This window comes from Melanostigma gelatinosum (assembly GCF_949748355.1).
Source record: "Melanostigma gelatinosum genome assembly, chromosome: 5".
Lineage (NCBI taxonomy): Eukaryota > Metazoa > Chordata > Actinopteri > Perciformes > Zoarcidae > Melanostigma > Melanostigma gelatinosum.
In genome coordinates, this window is record NC_136638.1 from 26,010,710 (window position 1) to 26,035,033 (window position 24,324).

The following is a 24,324-nucleotide window of genomic DNA, read 5'->3' on the forward strand; positions in this document are numbered from 1 at the left end:
CAAAACATTGCTGCAATTCTGCTAAACTAGGCCAGTTAACTTTAGTTATTATCTATATATATTTTTTCACCATAATAATTACATTTACAGTATGTAGTGCTTTAGTTTATGTTGTATAACTAACTCACCAAGGTTTTGGTATTTCAAAGCTATAATTGTTATCCAGTAAAACCAATGTCAAAAGATCTTATCAGCAGACTATTCTACTATTAAATCTAAATAAATAATCTTTAGGAAAAATAATAATTCCATCTCCTTAGTCTTGACCTTTCAAGTCAATATACCACACTTCATCATTTCAAAGCTTTTCCTCTCCAGCCTGCCGAGTGAGGCAGAGCTTTAACGGTGGTGTTTATTTTTCCTCTGCAGGTGGAGATCACGCTGCAGGACGTCAACGACAACCCGCCTGTTTTCCCTAATGATATTCTCGATGTGACCATTGAGGAGAACGTCGGAGATGGCTTCAAGATAATGCAGCTAACAGCCACGGATGCAGACAAGGTAATGGCTCCCCCAGTTTCTATTCTGTCTGACAGTGTTTTTGCACTTTTCTCTGCCCGTTTTCCACTCCACTGCTTTCCGAATAGATATCCTGGGAGTGATTTAAATTGAAAAGAAGCTCTCCCTTTTTTTCTCCTACAGTGTAGAAAATTATAGATTCAAATGGGATTTTGAGGCCAACGCAGCTGTCAATAATGGAATAAAGTCGATGTTTAGTATCTTTTTAAGTTGGATGGTTTTCATGCCAAAAAAGGAAAACTGCAGACATTCAGGGCAGAAAAGCCATTGAAACAACATTAAGATCGTGACAGGAATTATGTGCACATTCAGAAGTTGTTCAACGTGGGTAGAGAAGGGCGGCACAGGAGGAGTTTTAGAGGTTTTAGTGTTTTAGTGTAAAACACATCGAATTAGACAAGGGGTGAAATGATTAATTCATTAATTCATCAACAACTCTTTCCATTATTCGTCGCAGCAAAAAAAGGAAAAGATAAGAAATTGTGAAAAGAAATTTCAGGCAACGTACGGACTAAACATTAAATTGATTAATCGAACAACAACAACATTACACGACATTAGAAAATTAGTGTACAGTACAATTAACTGGCACAGTGACACAGGGTGGCCGAGACAGATTGTGCTCCTTGCACCCTCACACGGCAACACAAACACATAGAACGCCACTTTGAATCAATCTGTCTTCATACAATTTTCTCCTCTAGACACACACACACACACACACACATAATTGTCTCTGTCCGTCTCATGTTGACGTTATCTGAGACGCGTCGAGGCCACCGGTGTCACAGAGCCTGGAGGAGAACGGCCAGCGATTGATTTTTTTTTGGGCCTGCCGCTCTGATAGTCCCTCCGCGGCCACCATAGTTCACGTTACATCACTCTCAATTCGTTAGAGGCTCCATCTCTAACTGCTTTAGGCAGGATGTGGACATGAAATCCTGCTGTGAGCGAGACGCGGGGCTCTGCCGGCATCTCCAAGGTCTGCAGTCCCTCACCCTGAGCCAAAGGACACAACGGAAAAAGTCGGGTCATAGAGGGGAGATAGATTAGAAAAGAGAGAATCAAATTTAATGTTAACTTATTGCACAGCTGTCGCCTCGCCGCCAATTCTCTTCACTCCGAACGTGAGAAAAGTCGTCGTAGAAAGTCTCACTTCTGGACATTTTCCTTTTGTCAGAATACTCTACTGACTGTAAATCTCGGCCCTGGAAGCAGGTCAGTCTTCTCAGTCGGGGGATTTTAAGGACATCATTTGATTATTTTTCTTTTTTTAGCGCCAAAGCATTCACAGCTTTGATCTTGAACGCATATGGTATTGAAATCAAATCGTGCAGTCGTTCACTTTTCCCTCATATCTTAGACACTTTTTTTGAAAATGAAGCATTTATTTTTGCATGCACAGGTATGAATATAAGTCTTCCTCGATCGAGTTAAAGAACTCGTAGAGGAGCAACATTTTGCTTCCTGGATTCAAATGCAAAAGGAAAGCATCCAGACACTTAAAGACAATGTAGAGTAGGGAATTACGGATTCTAGAGATGTTTACTCCAAACTTCAGGTCTGCCATGAATAGGTTGCTAAATAGAAGCCTGTACTTCACTCCAGCTCTCACTCGGAGCCAGATACGAGGCCAGCCAAGTCGTTGCCCACATCCTTACGCAGGAAACTTAAGTTGGGCTGACACTGAGCGTACGGAACGCTCGTTGAGAAAGCCACATGCGTGAGCCAGCGCAGAGTAGCCAAGAGTGCAAGCTGTTGGCCAGCTGACGGGGCTGAATTCAGACATCGTAATGATCCCTTCCAATTTATCAGTGCTACATGTGGGATTCATGTGTGAGGGTATTAAAATGCTGTTTCTAGGCATCCGGTTTTTGCTATTGGTCCATTTCCAGCCCCAAAAGAGGAGGAAGAGGTTGAAAGAAAACCAATATAAACGTTAAAGCTCTTTTGTCTCATGCAGGCGAGGCCTCTCTGAAAAAATGTTTCTCACCTCATTTGACAGAAAAAACTGTGAAGGTTTTATTCGAATTCTGACCTCATGTGGAAAATATGGCACAGGTAAAAAAAAACCTTACTTAATGAAGAAAAGTGCAACAATGGCTGTTTTAGGAGCGGCCTCTGAAAGTAAGTGAACAGTAATGTGTTCCAGAGCTCACACGCCCACTCAAAGTACATTTCAAGACACTTTGTTTTGCAGTTGTGAATGCGCCGTGCAGCCGGTTGGTCCACCTCTTCCTTTCTTAAGGCTTTTGATGTTCAAGCTGTCAGTGGCAACACGTTGCTTGTTTTTCAGGAGTCTGTGTTGTGATTGGCCTGCACACGCGCTCGCTGCTGCTGCATACAGGAAGCCTCACTATCCCCGCCGGCGCTGTCTGCTTCGCACCACTCACTTCTCATACGAGCTGCTCGCTCCCAAAAACCACTCATCGGCTAAATGAGTCTCCTTCTGCCCCCCCCCCCCCCCCCCAAACAACCAAAGCTGTAAAGTAGTCAAACTCTTAAGTGGAGGTCAAGAGGGCAACTACTGTGTACGTAAGTGTGTGAGTGTGTGTAGGATCTTAATTACTTATGTTAGTTTAGTTACTTATGTTAGTTTAGCAAAGAGAGAGGGAGGAATTGGTGCGTTAACGCACAGATATTTGTGTGTGTGAGTGCGTGTGTGTGTGTGTGTGTTGGACTGTGGTCTAGAATGGATCCCCTGCTCGGCCTCTCCCCACCCCCCCTTGCTCTGCCTTTGAACCCTATCAGAAAATTAATTGGCAAAACCGCGGGTGTTGGGTTCCGGGCCTGCAGCCCAGGTGGCTGATGGGATTGCCAGATCTGGAGTCACTGATTACTGACAGCGGGGTAGTTAGATGAGCGGGGCCTCGCTCCGTTCCTCCTGGTCCCCCCTGGTCCCCCCTCTCCTTCTTTTTGTTTTACTGGGCCTGGATCTCTGACCGGGTCTCTGGTAATGCAATGAGAGACAGGGTCAAGGAGACGGAGCTTTTACCCCGTCGTAAAAACCGGCCACGGGAAAGAGATAAGAGCGAGTCATGAACTTGGCCTTACGATATTGACTCCCCTCTAAAGCTTTTGGCCAACGACCGCCATGGCTAGACCTGTTGGTTTTATGCACAAAGTCTGTTAAAGATAGAAGGGAAAGTCGTTTAATTTGACTCTGTGACGGACAGAATTTATTCCTTTTCTGGTCCGTTCCAGAAATGATATGAACCTGCGATACCTGTGTCCATAAATTATACTTTTGCCATTTCACACACTGTGGTCCCTTTTAAAAAGAACGCCTTGTTGTAAATCTATCTGGGCTCAATCAGAAACTTCATGCAAACGTCCTGGAAGAGCGCTCGTGTTCCCACGGAAGACTGCTCAGTTCAGGAGGCGGCTCAGCAAATACATGCCTGAGAGCTCCAGATGAAGTGAGACGCAAGAGACAACATGACTGCATGCATACAGTTTATGTAAAACGCAGTTGGTCGTGAGAGCACCATTGTCCAGCAAGGCAGTAAATGTGTCGACATGCAGAGACAGAAACGAGCTGAATGCAACGCCTCTCTGTTTAAGCCTCTCCATTGTCCAGGCAGGATCAGAAAGCACCACACAAACATCAGGCACAGCTGAAAGAGTCCCTTTTAGCTTAGCTCTTAACCGGCTGTAACCGGAAACCTTATCCCGCTGAACAGCAGCAGCTTTTTGATGTTGCTTCTTTCTTTTTTTTATCAGACGACACAGAGTGAGACAGTTGTCTGATCTCTGATTGTTCCCCGGCACAAATATAAATGTCAAGCTCTGTCGTCGGGCCCATTCAGTTGTCATATCGCGTTCGGTTCGCCTCTCCTATTCCAAAGCCTCTCGCTATGGCGATCACATGTGTCACGGCGCTTGTACTCGTCCAAGGTAACAGGGGATCTATTAGTTGCATTTATAGAGGAACACTATAGCCCCCAAAAGTTCAAAGAGAGAGAGAGCGAGACTCACCAGAACATCGGCGTTCAGCTTCTGCTCCTTTTTTCTCTGCGTATGAATGAGACATTTTAGAATACATTATGTGATTTAAAATGTAAAAGTAGTGTGTTTTTGACATGTACAAAGTGTTTAGAGTCGCTGCAGTGTTAAAATATCCTTTAAATCAAGTATTTATTGTCTCCCTGACTGCTAAAAACAAGCGAAGAAATCTACCAGTTTAGTTGAATCTCAACCTCTGTCCCAAACAAACACATTTTTTTGGATCCCAGTTTTGTAATGTCAGGAAAAAAGTCTATATTTTGAGAGAGTAACTTATTACTTTGATGATACTTGACCTTATGAGTCTTTTTTCAATGATATATAATGTGTTGTAATTATTGTTACAAATAATGTTCTAACTTTAATTATACAGGGCTATGAATAGAATATAAAGCATTAAAAGTGTAGAGTGTATCATGCATTATAGACATGGGCGCCATAGAACCTGTTACCAAAATAATCTCACTGCACTCTAACTTTATTGAATGAAAAAAAAATTCACATTAACAATTCACATGAATAAGATGAGGGTGTTTCTGTTCTGTTTGAGTTTTTATGTCAGAGTTTGTGTTTCAGCTCATTCTCTTGTTAGCATGTTTGTGCAGGACTTCAACTTCTTCATGGAGTTTGTAGTTTGCCTCTTGTTTGTGCAGGTCAGCTGGTTTTAATCCCTTCACATGCGTTTCCTCTGTCTTGATTTGTGATCTGTTGCGCGGCCTCTTTGACACCTGAAGCCGCTCCTTCACGGAGTGTCTCTGTGCAGAAGGGTTTCATTCATGCTGGACACGTCGGCTGTTTGATGTGCAGACGTGACACGCTAACATGTGCTGTGAACTCATTTCCTACCCGGTTACACTTGCTTTGATACTCGTAATCTAACTCGGCATCTAACTTACTCGCCCCTTCCTTTACTCTGAACACTGATAAAAAGATTTAGAAAATGTACAGTAGCCAGCAAATATTGAATTAAAGTGGTTTGTCTATTTGAAACAATGAACACGAAAACACAAATGATAATATCACGTTTCCTGCCTTCGCCTCAGGGTCCCAATGCTCTCGTGACGTACACCATCATCAGCGGGGCAGACGACAGCTTTCGGATCGACCCCGAGTCCGGTGATCTGATGGCCACCAAGAAGCTGGATCGGGAGCGCCGTTCGAAGTATTCCCTCCTGGTGCGGGCGGACGACGGGAAGCAGTCGTCCGACATGAGGCTGAACATCACCGTCAAAGACGTCAACGACCACACGCCCAAGTTCTCCCGGGCCACGTATTCCTTCGATATCCCCGAAGACATGGCGCCGGGTGAGGTCTTAGTCAGTCAGTGACGCGTCCAATTGCAAACTAAAACCCACTGACAATGCATAGTGGGTTCAGACAGGCAGCGCTCAGACCGCTCTGTTAAGCTCATCAAGAACTCAAATTATTAGGACCAGCGTCTTTAGCAGTTTATAAGAGTATCTTTCATGAGAAAACTTTTTAGTTTTCTGATAAAAACATTTTACTAAGAGCGTTGTAGCTCTCCCAAATCCTCTGTACCTTCCTGAAGGGGGAAATTAAAAGAGTTTAAGAGGTCAAAGGAACAGTAACTGATTTATATGGAAATCTATCAGCGACCGGCAGGGTTTACAACAACACTGACAACTGTCTGGCCCAGCTCCTCTGTCCCTCTCACCGCTACGATCACAGGAAAGAGAGAGAAAGTTTGGAAAATGACAGAAGAATGGAATCAAGATATGATTATGTAAATACGAATAAAGACACCTCATCTTTAGCTGTTATAGCATTATTTTCATCCGTACATTATCAGTTTAATACCAGGGATTGGCTTTGGTTCAGGCCAAGCGAGTTAAGAAAGCGAAAGTCTAACTTCTGGCCTCTGTGTTACGACCCGTCTGACCCTCTTAGGCTCCATCGTGGCGGCGATCTTGGCCAGCGACTCTGACTCGGGGGTGAACGGAGAGGTCACCTACTCGCTGGAGGAGGACGACGAGGACGAGGCCTTCCTGCTGAACCCGGTGACGGGCGTCTTCAACGTGACGCGTCCGCTGGACCACGAGACGCAGCAGTACTACATTCTGACGGCGAAGGCCCGGGACGGCGGGGGGCAGGCCAGCACGGTCAGAGTGTATTTCAACGTCCTGGACGTGAACGACAACCCGCCCGTCTTCAACACCACCGTGTACAGCACGTCGGTCTCCGAGAGTCTGCCGCCTGGATCCAGCATCGTCACTGTCGGGGCCAGTGATGCTGACGACGGTACGTCGAATGGGAAACGATGAGGGAGATGGAATTTAAAGAACACTAAACTCATATTTCTGTTATTTGGCAGGATTTTTAACAATACTTTCAGAAATGACTTTAGCCATATTTATCAGGCTCTATTATTGCCCTTCTATCATTTGTGCATCGATTTTTACATTTTATCGGAAAAGTAGCTGCTTAATCTATTTGCATCTTGAGGCTTTAATATTATTATTATTAATATATTTTTGTTAAATCGTAAGGTTAGTTGGCAATTTGACAATCGTTAAACATCACAATTGTCAGAAAATACTTTCCTTCATGATTTTACCAATAAAATCTCAAGAGGCCAAAAATAAACGTGTGGTTTTTTTTTATTACTACATTTAGAAACATTCGGCAACACTTCCAAATCAGGATAAGTTGAATTAGTGCAAGAAATATAAGTCAGAAGAGGAATATCTAAATTGTGGTTCAATGAAGTTGGACTCTGGTCAGACCAGAGATGTCCCTATATTTAAAAGTTCTCTGAGAATGTTTTAATGTGCTCTCCTCCTGAATAAATCAAGTGTGAGTTCGCCAAAGCACATTAATTTAATGCAGGCCTGTCATTTCGTTATGACAGTTGGTTACACAGACGCTCTCGAACCTACATTTAATTTTTTTGATTCTGCGCGTCGCGCATGAATGACCTGATGAAACACAGCCACGCCGTGTGATTAAGTGGCGTGAGTTATTTCTGCGTTCCAGGTTTCATGTATGTGAAGTGCCGTGCGGTATTTGAACGGTCACCGCGACTCTCCTCCGCTGTAATTACCGCTTCACCCAGACCTAATGTGGTTATTGTGACCTACATTCCTGGGAAATACGCTGCCTGGTTCTCAAACCAGAGGCTGGCATCTTTCTCCACCGTCCACATGATCCGACCGCGTCGTCCTCTGCAGATACACAGCGGCCGCTCTTCACTGTCAAAATGAAAACGCCGCCATTGTTAGCACTTCCTAAGCCCTGACCCCCGACCCCCAGTCTTTGTCTCTAGACAGCGCAGCCTAAACCCGGATGGAAGTAGCACTCAAGCTTTTGATCAGGGATTACTTGTGTACTGTAAATACACGCCTGAGTGTGGGAAGGTGCCGATGCTTTCCACATGAATACCCCGTTGAGTTGAATTACAGACGCTCAATTTAAGCTCATTTCAACCCCCAGTTCCAGGGCAGTGCTGCGGATTAGGCCGTGATTTCAAGGATAGACTGTTCACAACATCCATCAACTTGGTCACACCGTCTTTAAATAAATGTTGCAATCGTGGGGGATTTTCCAAAGTGTCACAACCTCCACTATCAGTTTAGGAAGTGTTTTGTCTTTTGATAGCGATCAGTCGAGCTACAGCACATGAATGCATCGTCTACTTGGAGAGCAGCAGCCAGAGCTCCGGCTGCTGCTGCACAGGCACAATTTGTGGAAATGGATGGAGATAATGCATATGATTGATACGCATACAGGATATTTAACAATCACATCTGGAACAATAGACGCTCGTCAAACATATCAACATTCAACCTCCGCCACTGTTTGTTATCTGGCTATTCTTTTAATTCACGGCCATATTCAATAGTTCCTGGTAGATTTATTTCTTTTTGGCACCGTGAGTGCCACTAGACAGGCTTTTTAGTTAAAAATACACCCAAACTCTCCGCCTGATATGTACAGGAAAAGGAGATTTAATAAGAACGAGCCTCCTACTTAACCGCAGAGTCCTCCTGTTTGGCCAACTTTCATTTTGGTTCCAGGTTTTGTCCGTTCTCCACTCGAGGGAAGTCACACATTTAACCGTGGGAGCAAAATACAGACGGAGTCTGTCTCGTTGATGTTAAGTATCTTTTGGCAGGAAGCACTTTAGGCTGACCGCACCAGCGATGCTCTCAGTTTACTGGAGTTGCAAAGACTACTTTTTTTAATCAAATCGTTTCAGTCACTTTTTTAAGCAGCAATGCCAAAGCTTTACCGCATTTAAGCTTCTCCAATGTGATGCTTTTATGCTTTTCTTTGTCATACATGATGGTGAATAAGAAATGTCATGGTTTGGACCTTGGGTTTTGGGATATTCTAGCATTTTTCTGATCATTTGTTGACAAAACAATTAAAGGTTTTATTCAGAACATGATTTCATCCTGAATGAAACAATCATTGTTCAGTCCTACAGTTTACCAAACAGAATTTACAGCTGCTGAAGATGGAGCTGACCAACATGCCGTTATCCAAACCTTTTGAAATAATTCAGGTATCATTATCATTGTCTTCTGATTCCCTCTTTTTATGTCTTCCAGGCCTGAATGCCCAGCTCCTCTACAGAATTGCATCTGGAGATTCCCAGGGCCACTTTGTCATCAGCAAGGACGGAGTCCTCCAAACCAAGAAGGCCTTGGACAGAGAAATCCAATCCTTCTACAACCTGGTGATCACGGTCAACGACCTGGCTCCTCCTCCCATGGCCCGCTTCACCAGCACCGCCCAGGTGTCCATCATCCTTCTGGATGTCAACGACTGCCCGCCAACCTTCACCTCTCAGAGGATGACCTACATCCAGGAGAACACGCCGGTGGACACGGTCGTGTTCACTGCCCAGGCCGCAGACCCCGACAGTGGACCCAACAGCTACGTCGAGTACTCCCTCAAAGGACCTTTCGGTAACAAGTTCAGCATCGGTACGATCGACGGAGACGTCAGGTTGGTCGGGGAACTGGACCGCGAGGAGCTTTCCAACTACACCCTCACGGTCGTAGCTACCGATAAAGGCGAACCCCCTCTGTCCTCAACAATGGATGTGACTATGATGGTTCTGGACGTCAACGACAACACGCCGAGCTTCTCGCAGAACATCTACGACATCGAGATCGAGGAGAACACCTTGACCGGGACCGATGTTATCCGGGTGTTCGCCAGCGATGCAGACGAGGGAACCAACGGGCAGATCCGATTTTCCATCTCAGGAGGCAACACCAACTCAGATTTCAGAATCGATTCGGTTACGGGGGTGATCTCGGTGGCCAAGCAGCTGGACCGCGAGGCGCGTTCGTCCTATTCACTGGTGGTCCAAGCCGCCGACCGAGGCAGCAGCCCCAGGGTGGACCGTGCTACGGTCAACATTGTGCTGGTGGACGTGAATGACTGCTCACCTGAGTTTGAGCTCTCTCCTTACACTGTCAATGTTCAGGAGAACTTTGAGGATCTCCCAAAAAACATTCTGCAGGTCAGTGTGTCTTCTCTCTTTTTGTCAAGACACTCATTAACATTTTAAGCAGTTGGGACGTCATTAACATTCACAGACAGGACGTCCTGAGTGAAAAGAAGGCAGTGTTTTGAATGACAGTTCTAAGCCCTTAAATAAGTTAATGCCTTAACCAGATTTGTAGTAATACGAACTTAATAAGTGCAGGTATGTGCTTCATAACGGTGCACTGAACCACTCAGCATGGTGGTCTTATTTTGCTGAATGCCATGACAAATACGCAGCTAAAATGATATAGAAATGATATATGACTGCAATTTGCTTGGCACAATTACGGCTTTATAGGATTTCACCGAAATATGAAACGGGGCTGAATTGCACGAGAGGGCAATTAACGTCCCAACGCAGCCTGGTGACTAAATGAGCCATGTATAAAAAATGGAAGCGAAGGAGAGATTTCCAGTGACGGCGCAATTCCATTTTCTTTCCACTTTGTGTACCTTGTGAGGAAATGAGGGCACCAGCTATGTGGTGGGGAAGGGGTCCAGCCGCGGTGGGCTTCTGCCACACAAGAACACACATCTGTGTGCTAACCTGGCCGTCTGCGGCATGCACGGCAGGGAGGGCTGGAGAGCCCCACAATGCATTTAGGCTCACCAGTGCAATGTGGTCGTTTAATGCTGGTTAACGAGGGTGAAAAGTCAAGACTGAATAATAGCTTCGTACTCAGTGTTGTTTTGTGGATTCCCTGGGACAGTCTGATTGGACAAAGTGAATAAAGTAATGATCTTCCTTCCCTCAACAATTACCTTCATGGTGCCGCCCAGCACCGTGATGGTGATTAACCCTCAGCTGCTTCAGTGGAAAGGCTCATACTGGGTTACTGACAGCTGTAGTTGGCTTTATGAATGCATTTATCAAAATAAAACACACCCGGGGGGAAAAAACAAAAAGGAAACCTGCTAGAAAACTGCAAAAATGTTGTCTTTTGATTTGGTGAATATGGTGCTTAAGCCATTGTTGCTACTCTTTCCAAAGATCACTTGTCAACTAATCCACTGAGATGTCACGTCAACTCGTACAGCCCAGAAGCACAAGTTGATCTCCAGTGGTGGAAAGTAACTAAATAGTTACTCAGTAAGACCTGTACTTTTTAACCGGTCATCTTGAGCACCTATTTCATGAATTCATTTCTTTGCATTTTATATGAAAATCCAATCAGCGTTCTATCCAATATAATATAATGACATCCGCACATCAATCGATCTGCAACTTTTAGCGACAAGTGAGGTTTGTGTGGAGGGTCCAATCAGATGCAATGGATTTTATCTTTTAACTGTACATCCTTCAAATATTCAGTTTCACTGTGGAAAACGTCACAGTACAGAAGTTAAAAACATCATTTTCAGGTTCTTGACTTCAAACAAAACGATGGAACTTTTGCTGATATTTGCTTTTGTCCCATAAATGCAGCAGAAGAAGAATCACACAGTCACAACATAAGCTGACATTAACAAACATAGTGTTGAAACAATGAAATAACCAGACCACGTAATGCTGTCGTGACAAAACACCTGAGTGTGTTCAGCAAGAGAGTGTTTTGTTGCTGATATATTAAACTTGTAATATGTACGGAGAAGAGTTGTGACTCACAGGTTACATCGTCTTTCTCGTTGTATTTGATCCTATTTTGCACTTAAAACACAGAAGCTAAAGTGTACTTAAGGCTCGTCCATGTTACTTTTCACCACTGCTGGCATGCTGTTAAAGCTCCCTCTTAATTGTTTATTTGTTTATTTGTTTTTGTGTTTTCCAGGTTGTTGCCAGAGACGACGACCAAGGTGCCAACGGGCAGCTGAGCTACATGCTCAGCGGCGGGAACGACGAGGGCGCGTTCAGCCTGTCGTCCAGCGGTCAGCTGAGCGTGTCCCAGACTCTGGACCGAGAGGCTCAGGGGACATACGTCCTGCTGATCACAGCCACCGACTCAGGTAAGACCGCGGCGGAGGGTTTGAGCCGCGAGGGCGGCTGATTCCATCTCAACATGTCTGACTTTCCTTTCTTTAAGTACACGATGTTTTTACGCTGGCCTCGCAGTTTTATGTTTCAGTTTATAGTGTTGTTTACGTCTGAACTCGCACCACATTCAACTTCTTCAACTTATCACGACTGTCTGGTGAGGACTGAGCTCCGTGGAATGTGTCCTTACATGGCCATTGTTGATCTGTTGCAAAGCTGGAAACATATTTTGTAATCAGCCAGCAAAAGCCAGCTGAAAAAGACAATTTTCATAAACCAACAGCAGTGTCAACAAACATCATTTTGAGTTCACAGTGTGCACGGTGCTCTTTTTCGTGTGGCACAATAAACTAAACATTTGGGAGTTTTTAGCTTGGGTGTTTTTTTTACCTATTCCCCAGAAGTCCTTTCAGCGGGTTCAATTGAACAGCATCCTCTGTTTATTTGGATACGGCGGTAGAGCTTGTTATAGCCAGATAAAAGGTTACCTTGTTATTGCATAGAGGCCAGTTAATGTGCAGTTTAAAGGAGTACATGCGTATCCCCGTCGCAGCCAAAATCACATGGTAGCCCAGTTAAGTATACGTTTCCCCCGAGCTGCTCTGGCACGGCCGCCATGGTCTGAGGGTGGTTCTGTCTCATTCCTGGGACGGACCATGTGACCGATCATAACGCGGTGTATTTTTGACTGTGCACAGGATTTGGTGAGAATTGAGACAATGTTGCATGTGAGTGTTCTATCTATTACATGGTCAGTGAAATATTTGCATACTTGCTGGGGAGATTATGTCCTTTTTCATGATATGAGGATGTAAATCAAAAACTGAGCAGCAGCATACGATCTTCAGATGTCTTACGTTTACAAAAAAAGGCTTCTTGTTCCTCGAGCTTCGTCGAGGTTTTCTTGCTTCACGTGCTCTTCAGAGGTTTGTGCCACATGGACAAAGTTGCCCAACAAAGCGAACATACTAATTAGGATTCGATCCCTTTTTTTGTGAGCTTCACAAGGACTCCATATTTAGAACCCTGACAACAATTCCAAAATATTTTGACAGGATGTTTCATTGCGATGTTGGTGAGAGGCAGAAAAAAAAAAGAAAAAGAAGAAGAGGGATTTTGGGTAGAACATCAAAATATCAAAAAACCCATAATGATAGTACAGGCCAAATTACCCAGCAGCATTTTCTCACATTTTTGAGGCCTCGGCTGAGACGGCGGGGGGAAATGGTTCTCCCAGGCGCTATCTGGCAGGAAACGTCGAAGGTGGATGGTGCAGACGTGTTTCCAATTCTGCTGTCGACCGTGACCCATTTGCAACCACAGACATTCATCTCTACATGTTAACGTTTGCCTTCGTCTTCCTGCACTGCTACTAGTCCGACTCCAAAACACGGTACGACAGAGAGGGAAGAAAAAAGGACACTGCCCAAAAATTCAGTCTGTACAAGTATTACTCTGTCAAACATAAGTTGTCTGTTTGTTGAAGAATATGTTGTCATATTTGGTATTTGCGTGACACATGAGCAGAGGAGATAACTGTGTGTTTTTTAACACAAATGCTAAATGGCTTATGATCAGAAATATGTGCTCTAAGTCCCTAGCTTTCGTAGACTTCTTCTATGAATGAATCATAGACGTGATTGTGTGCTCTGCTATGGTGTCCCATCTTCCCGGCTCATTGCGGTGACGGTAAACCGATTAATCGCAGCCTGAGCGGTCAAGAAGTGGATGGATACAAAAGAGCTCACCGGGTGCCGATTCCCATTATGGGTTCTGGCTCGGCAGAGCAGCAGAATTTGCCAAACGTCTGCCATTATTTAAAAATCTGTGCGCAGCAACTCCAAAATGTGGCATCCACACAAGCCGCTTAAAGGTGTTTTACAAGGCGCCTTGTTGAGAGGAAACTTGAAGATCAGACCTGGGACATGTCTGTGCTCTCTCTCTCTCTCTCTCTCTCGCTCTCTCGCTCTCTCTCCGCTCTCGCTCTCTCTCCTTCTCTCTCCTTCTCTCTCCTTCTCTCTCCTTCTCTCTCTCTCGCTCTCTCCTTCTCTCTCCTTCTCGCTCTCTCCTTCTCTCTCCTCTCTCTCTCTCTCTCTCTCTCTCTCTCTCGCTCTCTTGCTCTCTCTCCGCTCTCGCTCTCTCTCCTTCTCTCTCCTTCTCACTCCTTCTCTCTCTCTCGCTCTCTCCTTCTCTCTCCTTCTCTCTCCTTCTCTCTCTCTCGCTCTCTCCTTCTCTCTCCTTCTCTCTCTCTCGCTCTCTCCTTCTCTCTCCTCTCTCTCTCTCTCTCTCTCTCTCTCTCGCTCTCTTGCTCTCTCTCCGCTCTCGCTCTCTCTCCTTCTCTCTCCTTCTCACTCCTTCTCTCTCTCTCGCTCTCTCCTTCTCTCTCCTTCTCTCTCCTTCTCTCTCTCTCGCTCTCTCCTTCTCTCTCCTCTCTCTCTCTCTCCTCTCTCTCTCTCTCTCTCTCTCTCTCTGTCTCTCTCTCGCTCTCTCCTTCTCTCTCCTTCTCTCGCTCTCTCTCTCTCTCGCTCTCTCCTTCTCTCTCCTCTCTCGCTCTCTCTCGCTCTCTCCTTCTCTCCTTCTCTCTCCTTCTCTCTCTCTCTCCTTCTCTCTCTCTCTCTTGTTTATGGAAAGTTGTTTGCAACATTTCTGAGTGAACAAGTAGTGCAGATAGCCGGAGACATTGGCGGCTGCGGGGTCCGAGGCTGATCCATCCAGGCTGAGCCATTCTATAAACAATTCAATTATTTTCAGTGCTCATAAATGTAAGGATCATATGAAGTGAATACTTCTCTGTGAACTGTTTCAGAAGCTTTATATATATATATATATATATATATATATATATATATATATATATATGATGGAGCAGCCTTGGAAAGCAAGAGGGACTTTTAGGGTTCAGGGTTTCTCTATTAATGATTCATCACCAGGGACAGCTTCTCGAGTCAATTAGACGTTTTGTTATTGTTGTGTTTTTGTTTATTGACATGGATAATCATCTATTCTATTCATGGGTTAGTTTGTAAGGTTGTATCATCTGTATGTCTGCTCAGTCGTGCACATGCAAAAACACCATTACGTGGTGCTGAGAGTGTCCTCGGGACGCATTGACCTGCACCGTGTTCGGTCACGTTTATCAAAGGGAAGGCACAGTGAATCCCTCGGCCCAGGCCTGCTATGGCGGAATACGGCCGCATAGAAAATCCCATGTCTGTCACATCCCTCCAGCACATCGCTCCGTAGTGCCACGCTGTTTGTATTTGGCCTTTTGACTGGTGGGTGAGGGGGAGTTTTTGGGGGGGCTAATCGGCCGCTTAGCAGATAAATAATTAGAATGACCATCCCTACTTTAAAGCAGGGTCTGTTATTCTCCTAAATGGCTCCCATGAATCTGGTGCATAAACCCGCCAGTGTTCTCGAGCTGCTTCCTCTTGACTTGATTAATTGAATACGGATCCGTCAATCTCGAACAAAAACAACAAAGAGCGTGTATCTATTCATCTCTGGCGTATTAAACAAATAGAAATTTAGAGCAAATGAAGTCCTGTACGCACACCGATAACGCGGCCACTGCTAGATCACTGTCCAACACTTGCCACAATAAATCTTTAATAGGGTCCATTTCTGAAGGCTTCAGCCAGTCTGCAGTCTAGTGGCAACACAGGACTTAGCCAAATAAAATATCAGGTTCCTCAAGTGAACTTTAACAGAGCAGTAACATTCGGGATTAGCTCTTTAAAAAAAACTGTGCAGCAACAATGTGCAGCTTGCAGAGTTTTTTCCTCTCGCCTGTTTTCTCTTTTCCACTCCCTGGTACGCTTTAACAATAGCTCCATCTGAGTGTTTGTGTAAATAGCTTTGGTAAGTAAAGCTGGTGTGGGTTGGAAGACTGGTTTGGCAAAATCCACTTTTTTTAATGATGTTTATTTGCAGTTTTTCTCTGAGGACTCTGGTTATCACTTCAAGTTCTCTCAAAGCTGCTTTTACCAGAACTCGTTGTAGCTGTTCACGACTTTCTTTTCTATTTAAACAACTTGCATTACGTTATATTGTGTGTGAATATTTTTCTCTTTCGTTAGCACTTTCCCCGTGTCATATTTCAGATTCATGTGGCCGCATGAACATTACAGAGTTGTGTTACGAGCGGGTGACGCTGCCAGTGCGTGTCCTTGACTCTCACACTGGTTATGATCTGCTGGTGTTGCTCTGTTGTCGGAGAAAAGTACAGAATGTTCCACAGATGCACTGCTTAATAGGGATTTCCAAAAATTCAACAATACAGCAAATAAAAGCACCATTGTAAAAAAAACAAACACAAAAGGCACATCACTTCATCAAATTTCACCACAGGCCCTAAAATATGAGGAAAAAGCAGCACTTGTAGTCTGTCGATATGCTCCCCTCGCCTGCCTGCAAACCGCCAAACCCCATCCGTGACATATGGGGAAGAAATTATGCAAAAAGCAGTCAGACGCGGCACTCCATAAATAACTGGAAAGCGGTATAGCATTAGATTTAATTTGACGAATGCCTCTGAGAGTGCCGTATTATTAGAAGATATTCTTTCCCCTTTATACCGGCCGCTTTGAGCGTTCTACTCAGATATCCCTTTCACTCTCTTGCTTGTTAAGTGTGAGAAAACCTCTGTTTGCTCTGTTGTGTTTGGCAAACTGTGCCCTGGGACAGCTTCGCACCCTGCACTCAGCTCCGCCGAGGCCATTCATGGGGGCCGAATGGGGTCGCATTAAAAGAAGCTTTGTTGCAAAGCAACAGGTTCTCAGAGGCAGAAAAATGTCAATTTTGCCTTGATGGAGGCCAATTCTATCCCCCCCCCCCTCCTCTGAGTAATGATGTGTTTTATTTACGCTGTCCCTTAAGAGCACAATCCAGCCGCAGTCCATAAACCGTAATTAACAGTTTAGCCTTAAGCTTTAGGCTACAGATGGGCTGTCTCATAAATTTGCACATTCATCCGTCTTCCCTAAGTCAACCTGTCCTGGACTGGAATGAATCCGGTTGTTTGGACATCCCAGCTCCACCGTTGTTTGTCGAAGTTTGATAAAACATCCGTCAGTCATATGCTGTAGGAAGAGATTATCTCTTGTGCCAGCAGAGACACTCAAACCTGCTTCTTAGCACGGCTTAGACTGAGCAACTCAGGGCGACCCGCAGCCTTTCCCAGGAGGTTGGGTGCTGCTGTTTCCCTCAAATCAACCCCCCCTGCGAGGCTCTCGCAGCAGTGTAGCAGCTGCAGCGGTCAAAAAACAGATCGCTTAATCGGCACCAACACATGTATTTGTACCCCCTCCGGTTCAGAGAGTATGGCCATGCCACCTTCTTGGAGGTTAATGTGATTTGTCCAGTGGTAATGGACACTAATAAGGTGCTTAGACTCTGCCATATGTTTATGCTCGACAATACTTTGTGGGTTGAGAGGCTTACAGAGAGAACTGTCAGTGGATCTGTAGGATGGAAGAGGAGGCAACAGATGGTCAGCTGCTCTCGTTTAGTCTCAGGGTCCTGAAAGCTTGTTATTTATCTTTGGGGTTATTCTGGGTTCTCCAAACGTGATCCATGCCGAAACAAACCGCTCAGATTCAGCGATGAAATATTAGCACGGGGGATTGAATGGCGTTCCCCGCCGCCAGTTCAACAAGCACTTTTAAGTTCTTTCGGGGTTATTGTGAAATATCAAACGGAGGGATCTGTTTGGGTTGTCGCTGCCTCATCTCTGTCATTGTCCAGATCTGAAGGGAATGTGCTGCGTTTAATTAAATGGTGTAATGGTGTTTTTCGAGATTCAATTAAAGCTGGGAGGAATCCAGCGTCCCGACGGATTCAGTTGCTTTGTGTGAAAGGAGGCGCGCTGGCGCCAGCGTCCCCCTACTTCATCCCATAGTGTAATGGCTGCTCATAGGATTTAAAGAAAAACAGTGATCTGAATACCATCAGTCTGATGTGCTCCCATGGAGAATACCCTCAGTCTTAGAGACGGAGTCATCAACAGGATTTAGTTCAGATTTATCCTTTTGTGGTATCCGTGCCGCTTCAGAGCTCAGTCACTCCAGCACGGCAATCTAGGGCAAAAGCACCTGGTGGAACCGCGGTACCCCAAGGTCCACTATTTTCTTTACTGATTGAGAGAGCATGCTTCTCTGGATCCAAACCCCATTTCCTCATGTGCAATAATAACCAAGATCAGTTTGGATCAGATATACACGCACATACTCGTCTGGACTGTGAGCGATGAGTGGCATTTGCTTCCAAAACAACTTTCTTTCTTAGCCAAATTGCGCGTGTAAAAGCACACAGTTTACTTTTCGAGCGATGGTGTTGATAACTCTTCGGCGCTCGTTAAATACAGATGAAGTGAGGCTGTAATCACCAGGAGAGAAGTGTCGGGTTGCGGCAGTTTGCTTTCCTAAGTAACCAAAGATTAACCCCTGAAATAAGATTATGCTCATGGCTCCAGACAGCGGTGAGGTAGTGCATCGATTGCCTTATCTGTTTGGCCAACGGGTGATCTGCGAATCACAGGTCTCTAAAGCATGATGGTCACGCAAACACTCGTTCGCTGCTGTCGAACATGCACAAGCAGCGCCACCGGATATGGTTTTGAATCTCAGTCGGTGATCTCCTCATTTGTATCTTTTGTTTCGTGACGAGTCGAATGACGTCACAGGTAGATGAAACAGGTTCCGTTTGTGAAAAAATGGATTTACAAAACTGCTGGACAAAGAAAAAGAAGCGAGGGTCGGTCTGGGGACGGGCTTGGCCAATGGAAAAAAATACCTTTGTAACCACAGCGCATGGCAGCCTCCGGTAGGCGGCTGCCGTTGCGCTGCAAGTTTCCACCGGCTCTCTTTCCATGGCAAAATGATGTCATTTGTCATATAGCAGCGAGCCTGATTACGCACTGCCAAATGTAGGCATATCCCCCCCCCCCACCTTACTCCGTTTGAGCCACGGCGTACGCGGTGACGCCCGCCTCGACTCCAGTCGTCTCAATCATTGAGCCTGACACTCTTCCCTCAGCTTTTCCAGATTCCAGCAAAGACTGTTTGGAGGAGATGCTGGCATTGTCAGAGCATTCCTCTCCTGTTGAGTCACTCCTTCTCCCAAAAAAAGAGGAAGGGCATGGAGATTGTTTTCTACATCATAAAAAGTCTTCAGTTTCTCCTGCTATTACAGGTACGGTGGAAGAGATGTAAGAATCGGAAACAGACGACATGCTCAGCTGCGACGTGGACCCCGTTATTTAGCAGCAGCCGCCGTCGTATGAATCTTAAGAATGTCTCACCCTCGCCACAGCTATTTGAAACAACTGTCATTTACATACATTTGCATACCTGCCAGGATATAGTGTTCCTTGATGACTAAATCTGTCGTCCCACGCGATGTAACAAGATAGATCTGAACTATTTACACGTTGGAAAAGCAGGTTTTGTGGAGGGGTGGGACAGCTGCCAGGGGTTATGCGATACGAGTGAGCCCCAAGAGGCTAAGAAGGCACGTCCTGAGGCTGCACGGAGGCGCACGATGCTGTGAGAAGTGATACACCGAGAAAAGACGTGAAAAATGCCCCGTTTGAAGCAACGGCTGTCGACGACGACGGCGGGGTCAGCACGGGTTCAGAGTCACGCAGAGGAGCGTCAGGGGGCTTTAGGTGGTGTTTGAGGCTTCACCGAGGGGGGTGTGTCTGTGCTCCATGCTTACTGAGGATTAGCTCGGGCAACAGTGTCCTGTGCCTCGGAGGCTCTGTAGCGCTTGGTGGCAGACGCAATGCAGGTCAAAAAAGGTCACGTGGTGGAGGTTGTTCATTCTCCTCGAGGCAGTAAACAGGTTGTGACATCACATCCTGTTCAAAAGTGAAATGCCTGGAAGGAGGGCAGTGTGCTCCACACACACACACACACACTGGGCTAGCCTCGTAGCTTGGCCTGCTTCCGCTCTTGGTGGGGAAACAATGCTTTTGACTGCACAACTGAAGGCAGTTTGAGTTCAGACAAACACAGCAGCTGGCTCGATGCTCAAAAACCAAATATTTTCTTCATTCCCTCCGTCTCTTGGTGGGAGCTAATGGCGTTTGTACACAAAGCCACTTGGCTCCCAGAGCCACTGGAGTATCAGCTCAGAACTGCTTTGATCAACAACAGTCTTAGTGAGCCGCTGACTGTCAAACACACTTTGCCCGGCAGCAGCAGCTCCGCGCCGGTTAACTTAAAGTGATACAGACACCTTGCTGACCGGGGATCGCATCCCAATCAAGAGGATCAGCGCCGAAGGAGGCGGAGCTTCTCTAATCTGTTCCCATGGCAACCTCACCGAATGATGACTCGTGTCAATCCGATCAGGTTGCGCACTTGAACGCGTGACGCCGCGGGCTCAAGCGCATGGCGGATTAGACGCAGCTGCAATCAAGTACGAGGCTGACGAAGCGATCCCGCTGACTGCATTTGTTCGGGACACTTAGCCACGTTGTGGACGTTTGATTACGTCACAGCCCCGTGAGGATGCAGTATGGACCGGATGCTACCAGACTCTCATACCACAATTTTCCGCTTGGATTGTGTTTCGGCCGCCGCTAATTATTTTGCATTCGACACCAAATGCTTGTCCCCTGTATACATTGCCGGTGGTTTTGGAGTAATTTGTTTGTAAGCAGAGTTCTCCTCATCACAAATATTTGTAAAGGTGGAAATACATAATCACCTGGAAATGTAATATTGCCTATATTTGGTTATAAACAGGATTCTCCAAAAAAGTCTTAGCTGCAGAGCACATGACTCATTTTGGTAATGAGTCATGAAAGATTAGTGTTTCATGGTTTCTGTTCCTCCTTTGGGATGAAACATTTGTTTACTGTTACCTCTGTTTGTGCCATTTATTTTGCTTCTGGAATTCAGCTCTGTTTGTTCTAAAAGCCCGTGTCAGCCACTTCTGTTCCGACCAGTAAACCTGGATGCATGTCAAGCTTACGGTCGAATGTCTGTTTATTATCACAAAGCCAGGCAGCGAAGTGATGTTACAGTAAACTATCCCAAATCTCATTTTGTGAGGAATCCCCCTGTCCTCCCGAAAGAAGGTGGTCTCCAAACTACCGCAATAATGTTTCTCCTCTCTGCCCACGGGGAGGTCACAGGTCAGTGTCAGCAATTTAGCAGCAGCCGCAGAGCTTGTGGGGGAATTTCATTTCTTTCCCGAGGACACTTCTTCAGTTGGTTGGACACTGTTTGTCCTACTCTGCCAACACGTCTCACTCCCAACGCGCCAAGCAGTCGAAGTCGGTGCCCCTCCGCGTCTTATACCGATGCACGAGGTACACTTTAGCATCTGTATGAGTCGCCCTACGCAAACTAGCTCCCATGTAAACCCACCTGAGTCATTACAAGATGGCAACAGCAACTGACGTAGTTTAAATTGCGAGGGAAGTCTGTGTAGGATGGTTGGGTCACGCAAACACAGGACTTTCACCCAGGCGACCTCTGTTCATGTCCAGCGTGAAACCAACTCTAAGTTGAGTAGTTTTGTAACTTCCGGACTTTACTAACACCAGTTATGTAACAAGCGTTCTTGTTTTAACCCAAACCACAATCAAGTCAGGCGGATTCATCCGCTGGGGACCATGAATGTCTGTCCCAACGTTAATGGAAATCCAACCAATAGTTGTCAAGAAGTCTGAAACAAAGTGTTATGTTGGCTCACATCGCTTCAGTTGAAATACCTCATGTCTAATCCCAGTGCCTGGACAATAAGTGTCAATGTGTCTAAAAGCAGAAAGGTTCTCAGTGATGCTCATGTTCCTTTTCCTTTGGTGACGTATAGTCATGTGTTGTCTGCCGAGGGAAAGATAATCCATCTCACTTCCAAATGAGAAGAATTGGCACCATATCTGATGAGCCTGTTGCCCTATTTTGATCAAATGTATAAAATAATCCGCGCTGTTGGAGCAACAGATCCGTAGTGTCCCTCCAGCTTTCTCTTCTGACCCTCAACACCCTCTTCTTTTCTCAGATTCCTCATGTTTACATTTTTGCACAGCTCCGCATTAGGAGAGAATCTTTGGTGGCCACCGTCCAAGTGTTTTTTATTGTCTCTTATTAATCCAGGCCCCTACGGTACACACGTTCAAGCATCTGATGTTTTCAACAGCTGAGAACACAGGCACACGGGGACGCAAGCTCGGGATTGTGTATGTTTTTATTTGGGTGTATTATAGCTGACACATTCACATGGATTCCTGAAGAGAGCTGCAGGAGGGAACAACTACAAGTTAGAGGTGGGAACAGATCCTCATGCAGCTTTTCTCAGTCCTCAGGTGCTCCCTGTCCTCATAAGCGATGTAAATATATGCAAATCATTAACAGCTCAAAACACCGCCACGCCTTATTGAAGATGTCCCCAAATCCCACCTTGTGACTTTCAGTAACTACACTGAACGTGTGTTTATGTTTGGAAGATATATCAGGCAGTGCAGCGTGCCTTTTAAGGATGGATTATAAAGACCAGCTCAAGCATGCAGATGTCTCAATCTTTTTTTCTGCATTGCGGCTCATTTTCATCTGCTATTGATTTAAATCCATCCCCCCCGGGGGCCCAGCGAGCCCCTTTTCGTCACCCGCTCGGGGAGAAAAACGGTTCGATTTTTGCTGAAAATAGCACTTCTCCCTCACTCAAATTCCACAGACTAACTCGCTCAGTGGCGTGCACCTTAAAATAGATACCTCGCTGTGGAAATGAAATCTATGTGTGTCCAAGCCCCCAGGAAGGACGCCTGAAAGCTTTGGTTTCAGAGACATTGAGCCCGTTTGAAGTGCTCTGCGCTGCGTTGATGTGGCAGTCTGACCGATGGAAACCCAAACCGGTGGCCAGGGAAATTTGCCTGCATTAACGCAGCAGGAATACCGTGGCTGAACCCTCGCAGGAGAATGAATTGGTTCAATGTGAGTCTCGCTGCAGATGACAAGTCATGTGCAATAAGTCTCTGTGTCTCAAGTCAAAAATGGGAGTCTTAATGTTGCTCACATGTTACTGTGTCCCCCCCTTCACCAGTTCGCTGTGGCACGAGAAAGGAGTTCCTAATTCTGTCAGTTAGAAAACGCTCCGTGTTCAGGTCTGTCATGTGAATGGAAAGTGTGATGAGTTGCTTCTGTCCTGGCCGTCGAGGCAGTTCCTCGCTGAAGGAAAAGCTAACCGCTATTGTCACTGAAAGTTTTTTCAACCTTATTCTTCTCTCACCTCCAGGTTCTCCGTCTCTCAGCGGAACGGGGACGGTGGCGGTCGTGGTGGACGACGTGAACGATAACGTCCCTGTTTTCACCTCCTCCTCCTTCCACACCACCGTCATGGAGAACGCCCCGACGGGGGCAGACGTGCTGCTGGTCAACAGCTCCGATGCAGATGTGGGCGTCAACGGTGTGATCAGGTACCCTCAGGCCTTCTGCTCTTCTCTGGTTCCTTATTCTCTCAGCATTTAATTTTAGAAAACACTTTTTTGTAGTCTTCTTTTTGAGAACTAAAAGTCTAAATGTCCTCACTTTGGAGGGTTTTCCTTTTTATTCTTTTGAAAACATTTTATCAAAATATAAGTGTCTTACTAAATTAATAACCTTTATTTTAATATCACATTTAATACAAAATAATGCACCACAAAGTGCTTTACAATAACGGAGGATGGACATAAAAAGAACTTAAGCTGACGTAATTTGAGACTTTCGAGAATTAAACGTAAACGTAAGTTTAACGTGCACTGTTAATATTTCCCAACCGAGGAGTCTGAGGCCAGACACAAATGATTTTTTGTTGTTATGCTTTCATAAGACAGTTGAGACAGAAATGTGTGACGACATGCAACAAATGTTCCCAAATTCAAACTTGGCACATTGTGGTTCATGACCCCCTGGTCTCTGCTGCACTGCAAAGCTCTTTCAATCCAATTTATTTCTAAGAATAGGGTCAGACTGGTGTAGTTATTCTGGCCATTCAAGGTGCAAAGGGCACAAATGATGTCCTGAAATGACCAAAAATACAATCTTAAAATAGTCTAAATGTGAAGATGTCTTTTCCTGAACATACAAAACAAAAGTAAATGTTTTTTACTGAAATCTTTAGATTTCATCAAGAAAAATAAGAAAAAGCATTCACCAGAAATTACCTCATAGTTTGATTATTTTTTCCATTGACTTCTGAAAAAAAAGTCGATCATTGCACTGAAGGTTTATTTTAATTTGTACTTTATTTGACAGATTAACGCAGGAATACAATCTTTTCTTTTTTTCTGCATTTCTTTATTATCCAGAGGAGATCTA

General features: G+C 45.3%; 1 protein-coding gene across 1 annotated transcript in view; it reads left to right on the forward strand.

The window, feature by feature from the left end:
- fat4 (FAT atypical cadherin 4) overlaps nucleotides 1-24,324 on the forward strand; it is a gene marked incomplete at its 5' end in the record, with an annotated part of 95,653 nt that overhangs the window by 49,211 nt on the left and 22,118 nt on the right. Inside the window, 6 exons of the mRNA XM_079268029.1 lie at nucleotides 370-501; nucleotides 5,568-5,829; nucleotides 6,433-6,783; nucleotides 9,096-10,018; nucleotides 11,814-11,988; nucleotides 23,261-23,441. Of these exons, the coding sequence (XP_079124155.1) occupies nucleotides 370-501; nucleotides 5,568-5,829; nucleotides 6,433-6,783; nucleotides 9,096-10,018; nucleotides 11,814-11,988; nucleotides 23,261-23,441 (2,024 nt within the window). The remainder of the gene's footprint in view (nucleotides 1-369; nucleotides 502-5,567; nucleotides 5,830-6,432; nucleotides 6,784-9,095; nucleotides 10,019-11,813; nucleotides 11,989-23,260; nucleotides 23,442-24,324) is intronic.